At 42.2% G+C, this 21231-nt stretch overlaps 1 protein-coding gene across 1 annotated transcript in view; it reads left to right on the top strand.

Annotated features, from left to right (window-relative positions):
- Window positions 1-2507: 2507 nt before the first annotated feature.
- Window positions 2508-21231, top strand: part of ST6GALNAC5 (ST6 N-acetylgalactosaminide alpha-2,6-sialyltransferase 5) — a 151934-nt gene continuing 133210 nt past the window's right edge. The window contains exons 1-2 of the mRNA XM_056532661.1: window positions 2508-2655; window positions 5510-5707. Coding sequence (XP_056388636.1) covers window positions 2641-2655; window positions 5510-5707 — 213 coding nt within the window. The 5' untranslated portion in view covers window positions 2508-2640. The remainder of the gene's footprint in view (window positions 2656-5509; window positions 5708-21231) is intronic.

Here is a 21231-nt window from a genome sequence, read left to right as displayed (position 1 = left end):
AGGATACACATATGCGGGGGGGAAATTTTGTCCTATTCTGACCCCTATAACTTAAATTAATTTCTCCTTATACGGGCCTGTATGAGAGCTCATTTTTTGCGCCCCGATCTGTAGTTTCTAACGGTATCACTTTTGTTTCGATGTGACTTTTTGTTTAGCGACGAGCAGCAGAGGCCATATTCGAATTTGCGATATTTCGCAAATATATTGACGATTCGCATATTCGCTATGTTCATTCACTTTTTTTTTCCATGCGAAAATTCGCAAGGAAAATTTTCATAAAAATTTGCATGTGAAAAATAAAAACAAAAAAAGAATATTCGTCATTACGAATACTGTATATATCACTGTATTCTAAATATTCGCGAAATCGCGAATTGCCAATATTCGCGATAAAAATTAGCATTACGAATATTCGTGCTCAACACTATTTTTCATTTTTTTTTTTTATCAAATTCAAGGGTTGCAGTTAGTTACTTACTACAACTCCCAGCATGCCCTGATACAGCCTGTGGCTCAGCAGCTGCCCCAAACGAAAACTACAACTCCCAGCATGTTGGACTATATAGTAGTATATAGTTTAGGTCAGTGTTTCCCAACCAGGGGTGCCTCCAGCTGTTGCAAAACTACAACTCTCAGCATGTTGGACTATATAGTAGTATATAGTATAGGTCAGTGTTTCCCAACCAGGGGTGCCTCCAGCTGTTGCAAAACTACAACTCCCAGCATGATGGTCTATATAGTAGTATATAGTATAGGTCAGTGTTTCCCAACCAGGGGTGTCTCCAGCTGTTGCAAAACTACAACTCCCAGCGTGTTGGACTATATAGTAGTATATAGTATAGGTCAGTGTTTCCCAACCATGGGTGTCTCCAGCTGTTGCAAAACTACAACTCCCAGCATGTTGGACTATATAGTAGTATATAGTATAGGTCAGTGTTTCCCAACCAGGGGTGTCTCCAGCTGTTGCAAAACTACTACTCCCAGCATGTTGGACTATATAGTAGTATATAGTATAGATCAGTGTTTCCCAACCAGGGGTGTCTCCAGCTGTTGCAAAACTACAACTCCCAGCATGATGGTCTATATAGTAGTATATAGTATAGGTCAGTGTTTCCCAACCAGGGGCGCCTCCAGCTGTTGCAAAACTACAACTTCCAGCATGTTGGACTATATAGTAGTATATAGTATAGGTCAGTGTTTCCCAACCAGGGGTGTCTCCAGCTGTTGCAAAACTACAAATCCCAGCATGTTGGACTATATAGTAGTATATAGTATAGGTCAGTGTTTCCCAACCAGGTGTGCCTCCAGCTGTTGCAAAACTACAACTCCCAGCATGTTGGACTATATAGTAGTATATAGTATAGGTCAGTGTTTCCCAACCAGGGGTGCCTCCAGCTGTTGCAAAACTACAACTCCCAGCATGTTGGACTATATAGTAGTATATAGCATAGGTGAATGTTTCCCAACCAAGGGTGCCTCCAGCTGTTGTAAAACTACAACTCCCAGCATGTTGGACTATATAGTAGTATATAGTTTAGGTCAGTGTTTCCCAACCAGGGGTGCCTCCAGCTGTTGCAAAACTACAACTCCCAGCATGTTGGACTATATAGTAGTATATAGTATAGGTCAGTGTTTCCCAACCAGGTGTGCCTCCAGCTGTTGCAAAACTACAACCCCCAGCATGTTGGACTATATAGTAGTATATAGTATAGGTCAGTGTTTCCCAACCAGGGGTGCCTCCAGCTGTTGCAAAACTACAACTCCCAGCATGTTGGACTATATAGTAGTATATAGCATAGGTGAATGTTTCCCAACCAAGGGTGCCTCCAGCTGTTGTAAAACTACAACTCCCAGCATGTTGGACTATATAGTAGTATATAGTTTAGGTCAGTGTTTCCCAACCAGGGGTGCCTCCAGCTGTTGCAAAACTACAACTCCCAGCATGTTGGACTATATAGTAGTATATAGTATAGGTCAGTGTTTCCCAACCAGGAGTGTCTCCAGCTATTGCAAAACTACAACCCCCAGCATGTTGGACTATATAGTAGTGTATAGTATAGGTCAGTGTTTCCCATCCAGGGGTGCCTCCAGCTGTTGCAAAACTACAACTCTCAGCATGCCCGGACAGCCAACGGCTGTCCGGGCATGCTGGGAGTTGTAGTTTTGCAACAGCTGGAGGCGCTCTGGTTGGGAAACACTGGTATAGCTTAAGGTGCAACATTCCGGGAGTTGGAGGATTGGTTGGATAAACACCGGCCATTGCTTTGCCTCTCTTCTTATTCTTTAAGCTCTCATGCCAGTCTTGCGTTTTGCAAAAGAGCGACTGTGATCCGGCACTAGGACCCAGCGTGCGCAGGCGGTGAGCAGTTGTGTAGATCAGACAGAGCAGAGGGTCCAGTTTAAATCTGTAATCTCTGCACCAGCAGCAGCAGCAGCTCAGGCTGAGGAGGAAGCTGCTGTGCCCGCTGTGCCCCCTTGCCCTGCCCTGCCCCATTCCCCCCCCCCCCCCTAATTGCCTCCCCCCCCCCTCCTAAAGGAGATGTCACAGCATCTGTACAATGGAAGCAGCAGATAGGACCACAGAGCCGGCTACCTCCAGTAGCTGAGGACGCCTGATCTCCTGGTACAAGGCACAAGATGAAGACATTGCTGGTAAGTCAATTATTGCAATTATTTCCCTGATCCTCTTTGGGGGGGGGGTGTAGGGTGCTGCCCGGCAGGTCAGGGGGGACGCAGCTGCCTCCGCTCATCATCATGATTGGTGAAACTTTCCATAAGTGCAGATAATAAGGGGGTGCATATACTTCTTTTTTTTCCCCCCAATCAGAGGCATCAATGCCCACTCACTAAACATGCTGGGATTTGTAGTTCCCCAAAAGCCGGGCATGCCATAGTTCAAGTTTAGTCTATTTAAAACTTCTTTCCCCTAACAGGTGACCGTAGGGGGAGACGGGGACCGGAGGGCAGACACTTTATGGGAGAGGGGGGTCACCTGGGAGTAGTAGTAGAGACGACAGGTTTGCAATAAAGGGAGGGGGGGGGGGTAAATAAATCCGGATGCAAGGGAGAGGTACAAAGTTTTTTTTTTTTTTATGCGTTACCCTACTTTTTAATAATGGACCTTAGCGTAACCCTAAAAAAATTGGAGTCCCCGATTGTAAAGAAGTGCAAAACGCTTTGCAATATATTTTTTTAAACGGTGCAGTATAGATCCATATAAATAAAGGGGTGCAGTATAGATCCATATAAATAAAGGGGTGCAGTATAGATCCATATAAATAAAGGGGTGCAGTATAGACACATATAAATAAAGGGGTGCAGTATAGATCCATATAAATAAAGGGGTGCAGTATAGATACATATAAATAAAGGGGTGCAGTATAGACACATATAAATAAAGGGGTGCAGTATACATGCATATAAATAAAGGGGTGCAGTATAGATCCATATAAATAAAGGGGTGCAGTATAGACACATATAAATAAAGGGGTGCAGTATAGATCCATATAAATAAAGGGGTGCAGTATAGATCCATATAAATAAAGGGGTGCAGTATAGATCCATATAAATAAAGGGGTGCAGTATAGATCCATATAAATAAAGGGGTGCAGTATAGACACATATAAATAAAGGGGTGCAGTATAGATACATATAAATAAAGGGGTGCAGTATAGATACCTATAAATAAAGGGGTGCAGTATAGATACAGAAATAAAGGGGTGCAGTATATACACATATAAATAAAGGGGTGCAGTATAGATACATAAATAAAGGGGTGCAGTATATACACATATAAATAAAGGGGTGCAGTATAGACACAAATAAAGGGGTGCAGTATAGACACTTATAAGTTATGGGGTGCAGTATAGACACTTATAAGTTATGGGGTGCAGTATAGACACATAAGTAAAGAGGTGCAGTATAGACTCATAAGTAAAGGGGTGCAATATAGACACATATAAATAAAGGGGTGCAGTATAGATACATATAAGTAAAGGTGTGCAGTATAGACACTTATAAGGGAAGGGGTGTAGAATACTGCACCCTTTTACTTATAAGTGTCTATACTGAGCCCCTTTACTTATAAGTGTCTATACTGCACCCCTTTACTTATAAGTGTCTATACTGCACCCCTTTACTTATAAGTGTCTATACTGCACCCCTTCACTTATAAGTGTCTATACTGCACCCCTTTAATTATAAATGTCTATACTGCACCCCTTCACTTATAAGTGTCTATACTGCACCCCTTTAAATATGAATGTCTATACTGCACTTCTTTACTTATAGGTGTCTATACTGCACCCCTTTACTTATAAGTGTCTATACTGCACCCCTTTACTTATAAGTGTCTATACTGCACCCCTTTACTTATAAGTGTCTATACTGCACCCTTTCCTTTATAAGTGTCTATACTGCACCCCTTTACTTATGAATGTCTATACTGCACCCCTTTACTTATAAGTGTCTATACTGAGCCCCTTTACTTATGAATGTCTATACTGCACCCCTTTACTTATAAGTGTCTATACTGAGCCCCTTTACTTATAAGTGAAGGGGTGCAGTATAGACACCTATAAGTAAAGAAGTGCAGTATAGACATTCATAAGTAAAGGGGTGCAGTATAGATACATATAAGTTATGGGGTGCAGTATAGATACATATAAGTTAAGGGGTGCAGTATAGACACTTACAAAGGAAAGGGGTGCAGTATAGATACATATATATTATGTGGTGCAGTATAGACACCTATAAGTAAAGAAGTGCAGTATAGACATTCATAAGTAAAGGGGTGCAGTATAGATACATATAAGTTAAGGGGTGCAGTATAGACACTTACAAAGGAAAGGGGTGCAGTATAGATACATATATGTTATGTGGTGCAGTATAGACACTTATAAGTAAAGGGTGCAGTATAGACACTTTGCATTGTGACCTTATGAGACCCCCCCCCCCCCTACCCTTGTTTAGGAAGGGTATTAGAGATAATTGCGGGGGCACACATTACAATGAAGCAATGAAGGGCAGCAGACTTTCAGAGTGACCCAAGGGTGCATAGCGTTGATAGGGATGCCCATTGGCCATGGGATATACAGGTTGATGAAGGGGTTAAACATAACCCTGGAATAGAATAAATATAAATAACTAAAAACAATAATAATAGTACATAATAAATAACAATAAATTAACAATAAATAATAAAAATATAAATTCATAAAATAAAAGATAATAACTAAAATAATAGAAAATAATAAATAAATGATAACAATATATATAAAAAAAAAAACAAGAAGAATAATAATAACTGTGAGCCTCCAGATGTTGCAAAACTACAACTCCCAGCATGCCCGGACAGCCAACGGCTGTCCGGGCATGCTGGGAGTTGTAGTTTTGGCACATCTGGAGGTCCGCAGTCATACAGTATATCGCAGCCATGTGCCAGTGTATACAATGCCCAGGCAGCCTGTATGGAATAGATGCTAAACAGTGATTCTTCTGTATGCAGCGCCATGGGCTGGCAGTATTGCTAGCACTCAGCACCATGTGTACCAGTCTGGTGATCATGTACAGCAATATGGGCAGCGTGAAAGAACAGAGCCCGCCGCATTCATCAGCTGGCATCGGGAAAGAGGGCAGGATAAGCGCCAAGGAGTACACCCCGAGCCCCGTCCTGGAGGGGTACATCAGCGTCTCAGACCACAAGGTAAGGAGCAGATATACTTATCTCAGGTTGGCAGTCTGCCAGGCAGCGGCTCTCGGTGATTAATGACCCTCGCTGGCACTTTTGAGGCAGGGGGGGGGGCACCGCCGCCTGGATTGGCGCTGTATAACAACATTGATTTCATATTTGACATGCAGAGAAACTTGGTTTGCAGCAGGTACTACCGTATTCTCATCACTGGCGCAGGTGCCAGCCCAAGCGTCCCTGTGCCACCTCACATCTCATGTTTACGGGAGCCGGTGGCCTTTCTCTAGGAGGCAAATGCTGCATTAAATCTCAGCATTACAGAAGCAGCTTAATCTCCCAGACAGAAAGCGGCGCAAAAAAAAAAAAAAAAAGCAACAGGGATCTTCCCGGCGCTGTCATTTTGTGCTGCTCGCCATTATTTGACTTTCCCCACCTCCCTCTCTCTCACGTCGGTGACCCCCAGGGACCACCCACACTTGTTATTCACTTCGACAGCTTTCTGCGAGCGAATGCAAATCTTGAATTTTTATTTCTATTTTTCTATTTCTTTGTTTGGTAACGACCAACGTATATAAGATTTCATAATCGCCCGAGAGCAGAGGTTGAGTGCGTGCGGCCGCCATGTTGTACGGTATCGCACCGGTGCGTTGTGTTATTGCTTAAAGGGGTTATCCAGGAAAAAACTTTTTTTATATATATATATATCAACTGGCTCCAGAAAGTGAAACAGATTTGTAAATTACTTCTATAAAAAAAAAATCTTTATCCTTTCAGTACTTATGAGCTTCTAAAGTTGAGTTGTTTTTTTCTGTCTAAGTGCTCTCTGATGACACGTGCCTCGGGAAACGCCCAGTTTAGAAGAAAATCCCCATAGCAAACCTCTTCTAAACTGGGCGGTTCCCGAGACATGTGTCATCAGAGAGCACTTAGACAGAAAAGAACAACTCAACTTCAGAAGCTCATAAGTACTGAAAGGATTAAGATTTTTTAATAGAAGTAATTTACATTTCTGTTTAACTTTCTGGAGCCAGTTGATATATAAAAAAAAAGTAAGTTTTTTCCTGGAATACCCCTTTAAATTAGTGTAGTGAACTAGAATTTGTCGTACAATTTTGGGTGTGTAGGTGCCACTTTTTGTTCCCCTTAAAGGGGTACTCTGGGGGAAAACATTTTTTTTTTTAGGTCTTTATAAGTCAACTGGTGCCAGAAAGTTAAACAGATTTGTAAATTACTTCTATTATAAAATCTTTACCCTTCCAGTACTTTTTAGCAGCTGTATGCTACAGAGGAAATTCTGTTCTTTTTGAATTTCGTTTTCGTCTTGTTCACAGTGCTCTCTGCTGACACCTTTGTCCATGTCAGGAACTGTCCAGAGCAGCATAGGTTTGCAATGGGGATTTTCTCCTGCTCTGGACAGTTCCTGATACAGGCATCAGGTGTCAGTAGAGAGCACTGTGGACAAGACAAAAAAAAGAAATAAAAAAAAAAGAAAAGGATTTCCTCTGTAGCATACAGCTGCTAAAAAGTACTGGAAGGGTAAAGATTTTTTTTATTGAAGTAATTTACAAATCTGTTTAACTTTCTGGCACCAGTTCATTAAGGCTACTGTATGTTCACAAAGTGAAATTTATGTGATTCCGCTAAAATTCCGCTCCATTTTGCAAAACTGCAAGATTTTTTTTTTTTTTTTTTGTAGTTTTGAGGATTATACACTGAATATTTTTTGCAATTTATGCAGAATTTTTGTGCCCTCAACACACAGATTCTGGCCGGAATGCTTCATTTACTTCAGTGGGGCTTTGCAAGGAATTCAGCAAAAACTATTGACAGGTTCGATGTTTTTGCAGAATCCGGAATGCAGGATTTCTGCTGCGGAATTTCCACAGCGGAAATACTGCCATGTGAGTGGGACAGCAGAATATCCCATTAAAGGGGTTGTGCGCTGCCCTGACTTTCGGAGCTCCGCTCACAGCGTCCAGGAGTTCATTACTCCGAACATTGTGTGCGGGCTTCCGTGTTCGCAGCCGCTGGGCGTGACGTCTCGCCCGCCCCCTCGTGACATCATGCCCGCCCCCTCTACCAAAGTCTATGGGAAGGGGGCATGACAGCGGTCGCGCCCCCTTCCCATAGACTTTCGTTGAGGGGGCGGGCGAGACGTCACGAGGGACCGGGCGTGACGTCACGCCCAGCGGCTGCGAACACGGAAGTCCGCACACAATGTTCGGAGTAATGAACTCCTGGACGCTGTGAGCGAAGCTCCGAAAGTCAGGGCAGCGCACAACCCCTTTAAACACAATGGGCCTCATTTACTAAGGCTATTCCGAGTAGATTTTGTAGTTTTTTTGGGTCCCATGTGTCATGCGCCAGAATTTCCAACAAAGAATCCAAAAAACCCTACTAACTCTCCACTACAAAGGGGTGTGGTCATCAGGGAAAAGGGGCGTGTATCCAAAGAAACCTACATTTTCTAAAGAAAACTACAAATTTACTAATGTTGCAACATAAAATGTGGTGGATTTCAGCTCTGGAAAACCTGACAGCTCAGAGAATGTGTAAAGAGAGCAAAATGTAGGAAAATCACCAAATTTAAGATACAAAAGTAAATATCATGGAAAAATACCTGTCGGACACAAAAACCCACAAAGGAAACTCCACTCTTAGTAAATGAGGCCCAATGTGTTGTACATTTTGCTGAATTTCTAAGTGGAATTTTTCCAGCAGATCCCGCTTAGAAATTCCGCCGCGTAAACATAGCCTAAGGGTCCAGCTCAGAAATTCTGCTACATGAAGTTAACAATGTGATGACTGGAATCCCCACCGTGCCATTCACACAGCAAATTTTGCATTCCGGATTCCGCAAAAAGAAAGATTCTTTTTGCGGAATTCCACAGCAAAGTCCCTCTGAATTCACACGCTTTTTTGGGGGCGGGCTCTTCTCGGCTGTGCGCAGCAGATTTTCCGTGGCGGAATTTATGCTGCGGAAAATCCGCCGCAAGGCCCTTTGAAGTCAGTAGGGACTGCGGCGGATTTTCCGCAGCGTAAATTCCACCGCGGAAAATCTGCTCCGAACAGCCGAGAAGAGCCCGCCCACTTTCAAATATGCAGTGGAAAACCCGCAAAAACTAAAAGCGTGTGAACGCACCCTTAGGGTACATTCACACGTGTGGATTTTGTTGTGAGTTTTGCGGGGTAGCAAAATCCACTGTGGAAAATCTGAAACAAAGTGTGCACAAGTATATGTACGCTGGGATTGTTCACATGTGGGTATTTTGCTGCAGATTTTATCTTTGATTTACCAGCAGAAAATCTGCAGCAAAATAGGCAGGTACGAGGGTACTTTCACAATATAGAATCTCTGACTGAACATATTCTGGGCAGAGGACCACTCGGACATGCACTGCCTCCAAGGATCGGCTTAAGGAATGAACATGGTCATTCTTTTAGCGAAGTCGGAATTTTGAATTTCCGCGGCAGGAATTCAGCAGTGCGCATGGCGCAGCAGAATTTCATTGACAACAATGGGAGGCTGCTGCACAGGAATTTTTGAGGAGAATTTTGTTATCAGCTTGGAAATTCTGTAGTGTGAACATATTCTAAATGCACCTTTAAATCGCAAACAAATAAGAATTTACCATGTGCAATATATTGATACAATTGTGGCAAAGATGGCTACTTCTAAGCCACGCCCCTTTTCACTGTACAATCATTGTCAATGAAAAATAGCGCGGACACAAAGTTTGACTCATAGTTAGTTTTTTCCATACAGTACGTGTTATGTTGTTATTGATGTTACTGCTGGACAGTGTTTCCCAGCCAGGGTGTCTCCAGCTGTTGCAAAACTGCAACTCCCAGCATGCCCGGACAGCCAAAGGCTGTCCGGGCATGCTGGGAGTTGTAGTTTTGCAACAGCTGGAGGCACCCTGGTTGGGACTTGTGGAAAGACCCTTTCCTTAGTGACTTTCCTCTGGGAATCAGCTGAATGATGTGGGAGAAACTTCCAGCCATCAGACAAATTTGATATGGGAAGTTGTAACTGATTGCACTATTCTCCTGTGGCGGCCACTGCTGGGAAGGTATGGTATTACATGACACCCATTCATATGAATGATAAAGCTCAGTCCTCCAGAAAGGGAGACATTCTTTTTAGCATCTCTAGGTATCTTCTTGTCTGGATGGGGTACAAGGGCACATGAACATGGGTTGTCCAACTTGTCCTAAAGGGACAATCCCTTTAAAAATTTAGATAAGTTTTAGTGTCTATAAGTCTTAGATGACCTGGGTCTTTTATCTGTTGTACAGTTGAGTTTTTTTTCATTTTTTACAACTGATGATGATTTAGTGGGCGTGTTGCAAGTCACACACAATATTTTTTTATTTAGAATTTTTAAAATTTGGATTTTTACATTTGGAAGTTTTTTTCTTCCATAAGTGATGCTGTTGCACTCCTTCCTTCCTTTTTCCCCTTTCTTTCTTCCTTTCTTTCCTCTCAACCTAATGTCTCTTACCCTAATATCTTTCTTTCTTTCTATACTTAATGTGGTGTCTCGGTACCGTATTGCATACCGTACCTTGGTAGAGGTCCTCAAAGTCAGAGTTCCTAGGAACGGTGGGGGTCCCTCTTTTCTAGTTAGCCCCTCAGTTAGTGAATATTCATCCAAATATAAATGTATATATGTATATTTAAATGCCTACCTGTTAGCGTTGCAGTACCTTAGGTCATATGACTCGGTGTTCAGAACTCTATGGTTTGTTGAAGGACCTTTGGTGGTTCTTATGTCAGGTGTTCACCCACAATGCAATGTAACGGTGAGTGACAGCTGTTATGGACCAATCCAAAACCGCTCAGCCCCTGCCCATATAAGGGAGCTGCGGCCATTAATCGCTCTCTTGGGTTGCTGACACTGGATGAGGTAGGACCTCCGCAACTTACAAAGACAATTACTAGGCCTAAGCCTTGCGGCCTCGGCCTACGCTAAAGACTGTGAGTTCTTACAATCCCCCGCTATCTCCGCAAGATCACTGGACCTAAACCTACCCCTAAATCCAACGGATCTATGCTACAAGAATCCTCCGAAACTAAAGAGAACTTACAAGGTCCCAACCACCTGTCAATCGCTTGCTTCAGCTGTATATAGACTCTGTTATCTGGACTGTTGTTACTGCTGCATGTTACAGAAAATCTTCAGTAAAGTTTCTACAAGTTTTCAGCTAAGCACTGGTTGTGGACAATCCGTTATTCAGCACTCACCTATCGCTCTTGGGAAGGGTGGCGATAGGCCCCACATTATCTCAACCTTTAACCCTCACCCTGGTGTCACGAGTGACAAGGATTAATAAACCTCTGATACCTGCTCAGCAACACCCCAGCTACCCTACACCCCCCGAGGCATACCACATTAATTTCTCCCTTCCATCTCTCACTTTACTTTCTTTGCCCCCTACCCTCCTTTTCCATCCTTCCTTCCCTCCTACCTCCTTCCTTATTTTCCTACCTTCCTCTCCCTCCCACCCTTCGTTCCTTTCTCTTTCTTTCTTCTCTCCATACTCCCTCCCTCCTTCTTTCCTTCCTTCTTATTCCTTCCTTCTCTCCACACTCTTTTTCCTCCCTTCCATCTTTCCTTACTTCCTCTCATCCTTTCCTGATCTTTATTCATCCTTCCTCCCTTCCTCTTTTCCCTTTTTCCTTCCTTCTGTCTTTCCTAACTTCCTCTCATCCTTTTCTTATCTTTCTCCCATCCTTCCCTGTAGTTTGAGTCATTTGTATAGTTGCAGACACGTGTCCTCCATCACGTGTGTATGAATGTATCGCTGATGGGAACCTCCTGTCAGATCAGGTCTTTATGTTCCTTTTATATTATATTATTAGAATGTTATATTCTAGCCACTAATGTGTAGGTGGATCATGTACTGAGATGCACTTTGGACAATACACATATCCATTAATCCTAAAAGCAGCAAAGTGCTCCAATCTACAGCAACCTACAGACCCGAGGCTGACCCTGAGAACCAAGGGCATGAACACAGATGTGGGCTAGAGGAGGCACAATAAGACACTGGACAAAAATATAATAATAAAAGATATACAAATAAAATAGTATCCAGGCAGCGTGGCTGGCAATGCAGTTAGTGATGGCCGTATATATAATATACCATATGGCCAAGGCTACAAGACACATAGCAACAACCCACATTTGCATGGCATCACATACAATTGTCTACAACACTCAACTCGGATGAATGGGTGGAGTTCAACTGGTGCCCATCTTGCATGTGTTTAAAGGAGATTCGGGCATAGTGCTTACGTATCAGGACAAGGATTACAATGTTTGGCTTCGGGGGTGGGTCGTAAAATATAAACTTGTGCTAATGCCACTCCCAATTTAAAAAATGGCACCCTATCCTAATAGCCTGGGTCCAAGAGTAAAATGCTGCCCACCCCCCAACACCCCCCCCCCCCCCCCCAAAAAAAAAAAGAAAAGAAAAATACTATGCCATTCCCCACATTAGGTTGGCAGCAGTTCCCCCACGTTAGGTAGGCAGCAGTTCCCCCACATTAGGTAGGCAGCAGTTTCCCGTATTAGATAGACAGCAGATCCCCCATTTGCTTTAGTAACACCCATAGGTTAAGTCAGAGGTGGTCAGTGATGGTCACCCACCCAGGGGTACCTATACAAGCACAGCTGCCGTCATGTGCACCACGTCGGAACGTGCACGCTCCACGCACCATGGGGTTAATGTGGATGCAAATTTTTTTACAATATTTATTTTACCAGTAAGAAAAGCGATATCTGTAATGTTTGGAAATAGAAGCATGGTGGGTCTGGGCTTTGTTACATGTGACCCGCGCCCTGAGCTTTTGCTTATGTTAACTCAACATTCATAATTTAGAGAATTGCATAAAGGGCAGTGACCTTCACTGGAAATTGGATGTGAGAGGAGAACGTGTTCGGCTTCCAGGTCCCTCCTGCCAAATCAGCTGACGAATCCGCTTTTTTATTTATTTATTTTTTCAACAGTCTAAATCTGGATGAAACAAGACAATACGGTAGATAAAGAGGATATATCCGGATACAGACGGAATAGCCATTTCTGTTAGACAATATTATAACCAAGTGCGGAAGCGAAGAAGAACAAGCAGAAGTGTTATATAAGAGACCCATCCTTCTCTGTCAGACATTAACATTTTGGGATGGTTTCTAATTACTTCTTGCTGGGCCCAAAGCTGGTAGTGTCTCTCTACTGTGTCACCATGACAACACTTCCTGTCTGTACAGTGCCCCATTTTATCCTTGTCTTATAGATATTGGGCCTCATGGTGGAGTTTCTCTTCAAGAAGCATTCTTGGGTTTTGCCTACAAAGAAAATGTGAGCACAAAGATAGATGGATGGATAGACACCCCCTATCTCATATCTATCTATCTATCTATCATCTCATATCTATCTCTTATCTATCTATCATCTCATATCTATCTCATATCTATCTATCTATCTCTCTCTCTCATATCTATCTCATATCTATCTATCTATCTATCTCATATCTATCTATCTATCTATCTCATATCTATCTATCTCATATCTATCTATCTCATATCTATCTATCTATCTCATATCTATCTATCTCTCTATCTATCTATCTCTCTATCTATCTCATATCTATCTATCTCTCTATCTATCTCATATCTATCTATCTCCTATCTCATATATATCTATCTATCTATCTATTTCCAATCTATTTATTTATCTTTCTATATATATTATATCTATATATCTTTCTTTCTATCTATATCATATCTATAGTATATCTATCTATTTCTTATCTATCTCATATTTATCTATCTATTACTCTATCTGTCCATCTATTCATTTGTCTATCCCTCTGTCTATCTATCTATCTATATATGCACAATGCACTATGCCTGAAGATGGTGGTGTGAGACTACTGAAGCGTAGCTTTCTTTTTTGCTTGCTGTTTTTATGGTATAAACCTACTTTTTCACATTGAATATATCGTGTGTGCTGCGGTCTTTTTCCAGTACTATCTATCTATCTATCTCGTATCTATCTATCTATCTATTTCCAATCTATTTATTTATTTTTCTATCTATCTATATTATATCTATCTATTTATTTATATTTCTATTTATATCTATCTATCTGCCTATCTATTCATTTGTCTATCCATCTGTCTATCTATCCGTCTTTCTATCTATCTCATATCTATCTCCCTATATAGTATGTACCTAAACTTTTATATAACTTCTTGACATGTCAGAAGTTGTGATCGGTGAAGATCCGACTACTGAGTCTCCCACCAATTGCTCAGCGCTCTGACCCTTTGTTTCTGCTCTGTGGACCCTTCTCTCCTTCCGGCATTATCTGACTGTGGAGAGTTGGGAAGCCATCGTACACATCATAGATAGCCGATCCCACTGGAATCAGCAAGTTGGGCCAACCGTCCCAGATCCATGTATAGAGGCAGCTTTGGATTCTACAGTTGTCTATTATCTATTTTATCTATCCCTCATAGATATCCATCTTTCTCTGTCTCTTGTTCTTCCTCCCTCTCTGTCTTCCTCTCTCCTACCACCCTTTGCAGTATGGGTGAAAAGCAGTGTTGTAACTAAGATACTGGGCCCCAATGCAAAAACTGTTACAGGGCCCCCAGCTATACTGTTTCATTTATAGTACCAGTCTACATCTATAGGAAAAAGAGACCTTATGTGTCCCTCAGGCTCCTGGGCCTGGGTGCAACCATACCCCCTGCACCCCCTATGGCCTGGGTGCAACCATACCCCCTGCATACCCCTTGTAACACACACAAAACATACTCAATGGCACTTTCTGAGCTCTAGCAATCCTTCAGCTAACATCTCTCTCCGCTTAAGTCACGCAACACCTCTTGCGCCATGTCCACTCATCGACGGCGCATGCGCAGCGTCAGTCAAGAGGATGAGTGGGCGTTATAGAGTCAGAGAGGCATTATAGGTGTCCAGGTCCCATTGCAGGGGTCCCATTAATTAGAATAGGACCTCTAACAATACAGTGATCCCTCAACTTACAATGGCCTCAACATACTACAGTTTCAACATACAATGATCTTTTCTGGACCATTGTAACTTGAAACCAGACTCAACATACAATGTACAGACAGTCCAGATCTGTGAAACGTGTCAATGAACTGACCAATCAGAATGGGCATTCACTGGTAAAACTCCTGTATTACTGAAGTGTATGCACTGACTGGTGTCTGGTAGTGCCCCCTACAGTACAGGGCGGTATTACATGTTCTGTACTCTTTACCTGTATTACTGAAGTGTATGCACTGAATTCCTGTCTGGTAGCGCCCCCTACAGTACAGGGAGGTATTACATGTTCTGTACTCTTTACCTGTACCAGGGTTAGCTGCTCCTTTGGACACCAGGTGAGGGCGGCTCCATCTTACTTTTTAAGGACACTGTGTACTGTACAGGACCCCGAAGAAGCTCCTGTCCTCTACATAGACCAGTGCTTCCCAAGCAGGGTGCACCCAGCTGTTGCAAAACTACAACTCTCAGCATGCCCGGACAGCCTTTGGCTGTCCGGGCATGCTGAGAGTTGTAGTTTTGCAACAGCTGGAGGCTCCTTGCTTGGGAAACACTGACATAGACAGTGATTACAGCTCCCAGCAGATCTTTCCTACTTTTATATGTAAGGATTTGCTTTATCTATATTAGTTATCTACTTATTTTTCTTTAATTCTCACTTTTTCCTATTTTTGGATGACATTTTGGTGCCTTTAGAACCAATTACCAGGTTTCCATAGAGTTCTGGTCTCAATATACAATGGTTTCAACATACAATGGTCGTCCTGGAACCGATTAATATTGTAACTTGAGGGATCACTGTACAGGGTATTAAATTGTTGCCCTGCCAACTTCCCTGCTGTCTCTTCGTGCCCAATGTCAGATTTGGCGGGAGAGTATGTCTACACAACCCCTGTAAGGAATCTTCAAGATTAAGGTATAAACTTGAATCTTGCCAGGATTGCTGTAAGCGAAAACGCCATTTTGGCTGATACAAGGTCAACTCCAGTATTTTCAGGTATATTCTTCGCATGTATGAATAACAAATAAGAATAAACAATAATGAAAACCGGTTTGATTGGTGAAAATATATTCTAACCTGCAGGAAAATGTCTGTCATCGAAGTTCCCGCAGTGCCTAAAATTGTGCATGGAAATGGCCGGAGTCACGGAAACAATCCATTCGCTGCACAGTTGTTTGCAAATAGCTACACAGTGAAAATATAGATGAGGTCTGAAATTTGGCCGTCCCCAAAAATCATGCGACCAAACAAGAAATCAGCGTTGGGAGAAGGACAAGGCGGCCTGTCAGTAATGATCTGTGGTCACTGGGAGAGCGGCACAGTATCTGATGTTTGTCATAAAACTGCCTCTCAGTGCCTCGGAGTGTTAGGGTGTTAGTGTTAGGACCGCATGCAGAATTCCGCACTCCCATTCACACTTCTGAATTAGAATTCCGCACTCCCATTCACACTTCTGAATTAGAATTCCGCACTCCCATTCACACTTCTGAATTAGAATTCCGCACTCCCATTCACACTTCTGAATTAGAATTCCGCACTCCCATTCACACTTCTGAATTAGAATTCCGCACTCCCATTCACACTTCTGAATTAGAATTCCGCACTCCCATTCACACTTCTGAATTAGAATTCCGCACTCCCATTCACACTTCTGAATTAGAATTCCGCACTCCCATTCACACTTCTGAATTAGAATTCCCCAAGCAGAAATTCAGAAGTGTGAACGGGAGTGCAAGATCCCATAGAAGTCTATTGGGCTTTCATTTGAGGCGGAATTCTGCATGCGGAAATTCTGCCATGTGATTAGACTGCATCTTCAACAAAAGAGGACTATTCTGTGACCTGTGTCCACTGAGGGACTCATGTATCAAAAATGGTAGAGACCGGGCTGTAACTATAACTGGTGTAGAGGTAGAAACTACACCCACCCCATGGTGCCAGAGGGGGCCCAAAGGCTCTCATAGGAAAGTAACAGGAGTATAAATTGCACAAGGTAGATGAGGGTCTCTTTTTGACATTTTGCTTTGGAGCCCAGAAGGGGTAGTCCATTGTCTTCTAAGAAATAATATGCTGCTGGAAAAGGAGGGGATAAAAGGAATACTTACCTAGCCCTGGTTCCTCACAGCTCCCATTCGCCTCCATCCAGTCCCCCGATCTTCTGTCTTCTTCCTGCTTCCGAGACCAGAGATCGGTGCAAGAGCTGCCGGCTCAGCCACTCACTGTGTCTGAGCCAAAAGGTCCTGCACCAAGTGCTCGTCCAGGAGGCAGGAAGAAGACAGAAGATTATGGGACCAGACAGAGGTGAAATGGAGCTGCGGGGAACCAGGGCTAGGTAAGTATATCACTTTTTATTTTTCCATCAGAGCCTTATAAAGACTTGTTTTTTTGCGGGAAAAATTGTACTTTGAATTGACACCTTTCATTTTACCATAACAAGTACAGCAGAACTGCACCAATTATTTTTATTGGTACCATTGTGGCTTAGATAAATTATTTTTGGGATGTGATGTGAACAAAATCATCAATTCTTCGAAAGGCCTCCAGTTGCCCCCTTGCATTGCAAAAGTGCATGTTACAGGTCTGACGGGCCCGGCACCTGCCATACAGCCCTCTAAATGCCACAATTACTATTCACCGTGGCATTTAGGGTTCAATGACTGGCATCAGTATTATCGCAGATGTCTGTCACTAGTGGCGGTGTCAGCTGCAGATAGCAGCTGGCACTCGCCATTTAGGGAGCAGACTCAGCTCCTGAGCCCACTCCATACACCTCTTCCCCACTGCTGATGTATATACAATATACAGTGAACGGTCATGAAGGGGGAGGGTCCACCTCTTGTATCTTTAATCTAAATACAGTGGTCCCTCAAGTTACAATATTAATTGGTTCTGGGACCACCATTGTATGTTGAAACCATTGTATGTTGAGACCAGAACTCTATGGAAACCTGGTAATTGGTTCTGAAGCCCCAAAATGTCATCCAAAAATAGGAAAAAGTGAGAATTAAAGAAAAATAAGTAGATAACTAATATATATATATATATATATATATATATATATATATATATATATATATATATAAGCAAATCCTTACATATAAAAGTAAGAAAGAGCTGCTAAGAGCTGTAAATCACTGTCTATGTCAGTGTTTCCCAAGCAGGGAGCCTCCAGCTGTTGCAAAACTACAACTCCCAGCATGCCCGGACAGCCAAAGGCTGTCCGGGCATGCTGGGAGTTGTAGTTTTGCAACAGCTGGGGGCACCCTGCTTGGGAAACACTGGTCTATGTAGAGGACAGGAGCTTCTTCGGGGTCCTTTACAGTACACGCAATGTCCTAAAAAAGTAACATGGAGTCTCCCTCACCTGGTGTCCAAAGGAGCAGCTAACCCTGGTACAGGTAAAGTGTACAGAACATGTAATACCTCCCTGTACTGTAGGGGGCGCTACCAGACGCCAGTCAGTGCATACGCTTCAGTAATACAGGTGTTTTACCAGTAAACTGCCCATTCTGATTGGTCAGTTCTCTCGTCCATTGACACGTTTCACAGATCTGGACTGTCTTTGTCCAGATTGTCATTGTATGTTGAGTCTGGTTTCAACTTACGATGGTCCAGAAAAGACCATCGTATGTTGAAACTTTTGTATGTTGAGGCCATTGTAAGTTGAGGGATCAGTGTAGATCCTAAATTCTAATGAATACATTATGTTTTTATAGGTTGTTGGTGCTCCGTTTTTATGTATATATAAACAGTAGACACAGTAGTATATCATATTGGAGAGGTAGGAAGGTTTTATTGTTTTTTCGCATGCGGGAATGTTTCTTTGTAATATAGCATTAAATTATATTTATACGATTGTCTGTATGGGTGAATTGGATCAGATTTTACTTGTGATATTTTATCATTACGAGCTGCGGTCAGTATGAGGCGAATTTACGGAGCGGCATAAGGAACAAAACGAAGTTGTTGGTTCAGGTTTATTGGTCAGCGACTAATGGATTGGTTTACGTGACATTTTAACGTTCTTATTTTGGGCATTGTTACTAAGAATTGTTATTTTACTTCATCGCTGGATGGATTCCCGTATACATAAATGATGTGATGTGGAACATTAAGCTGATGTTAGATAAAGACGCTTCTAGCAGCAGTTTTCTGATTATAATGGAGGAGTCTGCAGATTATGACACTGAAGCACATACTTCTGGAGCTGCGCAGAAAGGCACCGGGCTTAAAAAATTGAGATGGACGGGAGAAAAGAAGCTCTGAAGGACACGTTTTCATTTCACAGAACAAAAACACATCTCGCAGCTTCCCGGGTTCACACATTTTGCTCGACTGGCTTTGACACATTTTCTCTAGTTAATAGATTCTGCTGGATTTTTGAACAGTTCTGTGCAGGATAAAAATACAGATGTAGCAGAGTTAAAGGGGTTATTCAGGAAAAAACTGTTTTTTTTTTTAAATATATCAACTGGCTCCAGAAAGTTAAACAGATTTGTAAATTACTTCTATTAAAAAATCTTAATCCTTTCAGTACTTATGAGCTTCTGAAGTTAAGGTTGTTCTTTTCTGTCTAAGTGCTCTCTGATGACACGTGTCTCGGGAACCACCAAGTTTAGAAGAGGTTTGCTATGGGGATTTGCTTCTAAATTGGGCGGCTCCCGAGACATGTGTCATCAGAGAGCACTTAGACAGAAAAGAACAACCTTAACTTCAGAAGCTCATAAGTACTGAAAGGATTAAAAAATGTTAATAGAAATAATATACAAATCTGTTTAACTTTCTGGAGCCAGTGGATATATAAAAATTTTTTTTTTCCTTGATAACCCCTTTAAGTGTGTTATATGCCGGTATTATTCTATGCTGGAAACATAGATTTCAGTACTTATTTTTAACACATTGCTCGAGTAATGGTGATTTTCCCAGGACAGACCTAATTCTAGCTCTGAAAAAAGGAGGAAAATCATTGTTATCATGGAGTTGTCTCAAAAAGACCATGCCACTTGGGACCCCCCAATGGACAAGTTTAAATAGATGTTGCAATAACTCCACTGTGTGTACAAAACCAATGTGTTTCAACCGCTAAGACATGAACATGACTAAGGTCGCGTGTTGGTGACTGAAACGCGTTGGTTCTGTTCACACCGTGGAGTAGATTTATTTGTCTTCTGGAATAAATTAAATTTTTATCTTCAACCTTGTTGGACTGGAATCTACTTTTAGGTATTTACTACAGCTTAGGTCTAAACTACAAGTCTCGGGCTTGGGGAGAAGGTTTAATGTTTGGTTTCGGATTAGTGCTGGATTTTGTGAGCTTTTGACCAATAGATTATGTTTCGTTCATTTAAGGGAATGGGCCCGGTGCGGTATACGTTGGCATACAATATCTTCCCAACCAGTCCTACCCCTGTTGGTACATAGTATAGCAAGTAATCCTGGCACTCACCAGATGATTTGAAGCAAAAGTAGAACTTTATTCCATAGGTAAAAGAAAATAACAGGACGTGTTTCGACAACAGCCTTCCTCTGCCGAGGAAGGCTGTTGTCGAAACACGTCCTGTTATTTTCTTTTACCTATGGAATAAAGTTCTACTTTTGCTTCAAATCATCTGGTGAGTGCCAGGATTACTTGCTATACTATGTACCAACAGGGGTAGGACTGGTTGGTAAGACACAGAAGGGTTAACACATCCTACTTCCACTGCCCCTGTTGGTCAGTGACCCATTATCTTGGTCTTTTGGGACCTAAACTTAGGTCTACAGGAAAACAAAATGGCCGCTAAGGACAATGCTTCTCATCCAATATGGGAAAAGTGCACAATGTATAACTTGAATATAATTTCCCAGCTTCTTTTCGCAATGATCTGCCATTAGGCTATGTAGATATGAATTTTTATGTAGATTTAATTTCCTTTTATGAAAGGATGATTATACCTGAGGTAAAGCAGAAAGCCAGTGCCGCTCTCACAGTTCAGAGGGGACGTCCCCGGCTCTGATTTATGGCTAATGGAATGTAATTCTCCGTTTCTGCCTATATGTTAAGAAGATGAAAGAATTCATTATTTTACACTAATAATGATGTGAACGACATTCCTAATGTCCCGCACTCCTCAGGTCATTGCTTCGGTAGAAAAATACAAGACACATTTATGTTTTTTAACGTAGATTTATGACTTTTCCTCATATGGTATGCAGGTTTCAAGCCGAAAAAAAACGAAAAAATTGTTATCCATCTGTCTGTGACCTACAAGCGTGGCTCCTATAAATAAAGGTCCTTGAGATTTCCCAATCTGTCACATTATTCAAAATTAAGCTATTACTTAGTTATATCTGTCTGACATCCAATATGGCTGCTATTCCAGCTTCTACTTGTGTTGTCACCCAGCTTTCCCAGATATCCATTGATATGAAAGTAGGAAGGACGGAGAATGGGGGGAGGGGGGGAATCCCTACTC

The sequence above is a fragment of the Hyla sarda genome, chromosome 7 (assembly GCF_029499605.1).
Source record: "Hyla sarda isolate aHylSar1 chromosome 7, aHylSar1.hap1, whole genome shotgun sequence".
Classification (NCBI taxonomy): Eukaryota; Metazoa; Chordata; class Amphibia; order Anura; family Hylidae; genus Hyla; species Hyla sarda.
Note: the sequence above shows the minus strand (reverse complement) of the source record. Positions and strands in the feature narration are given on the sequence as shown.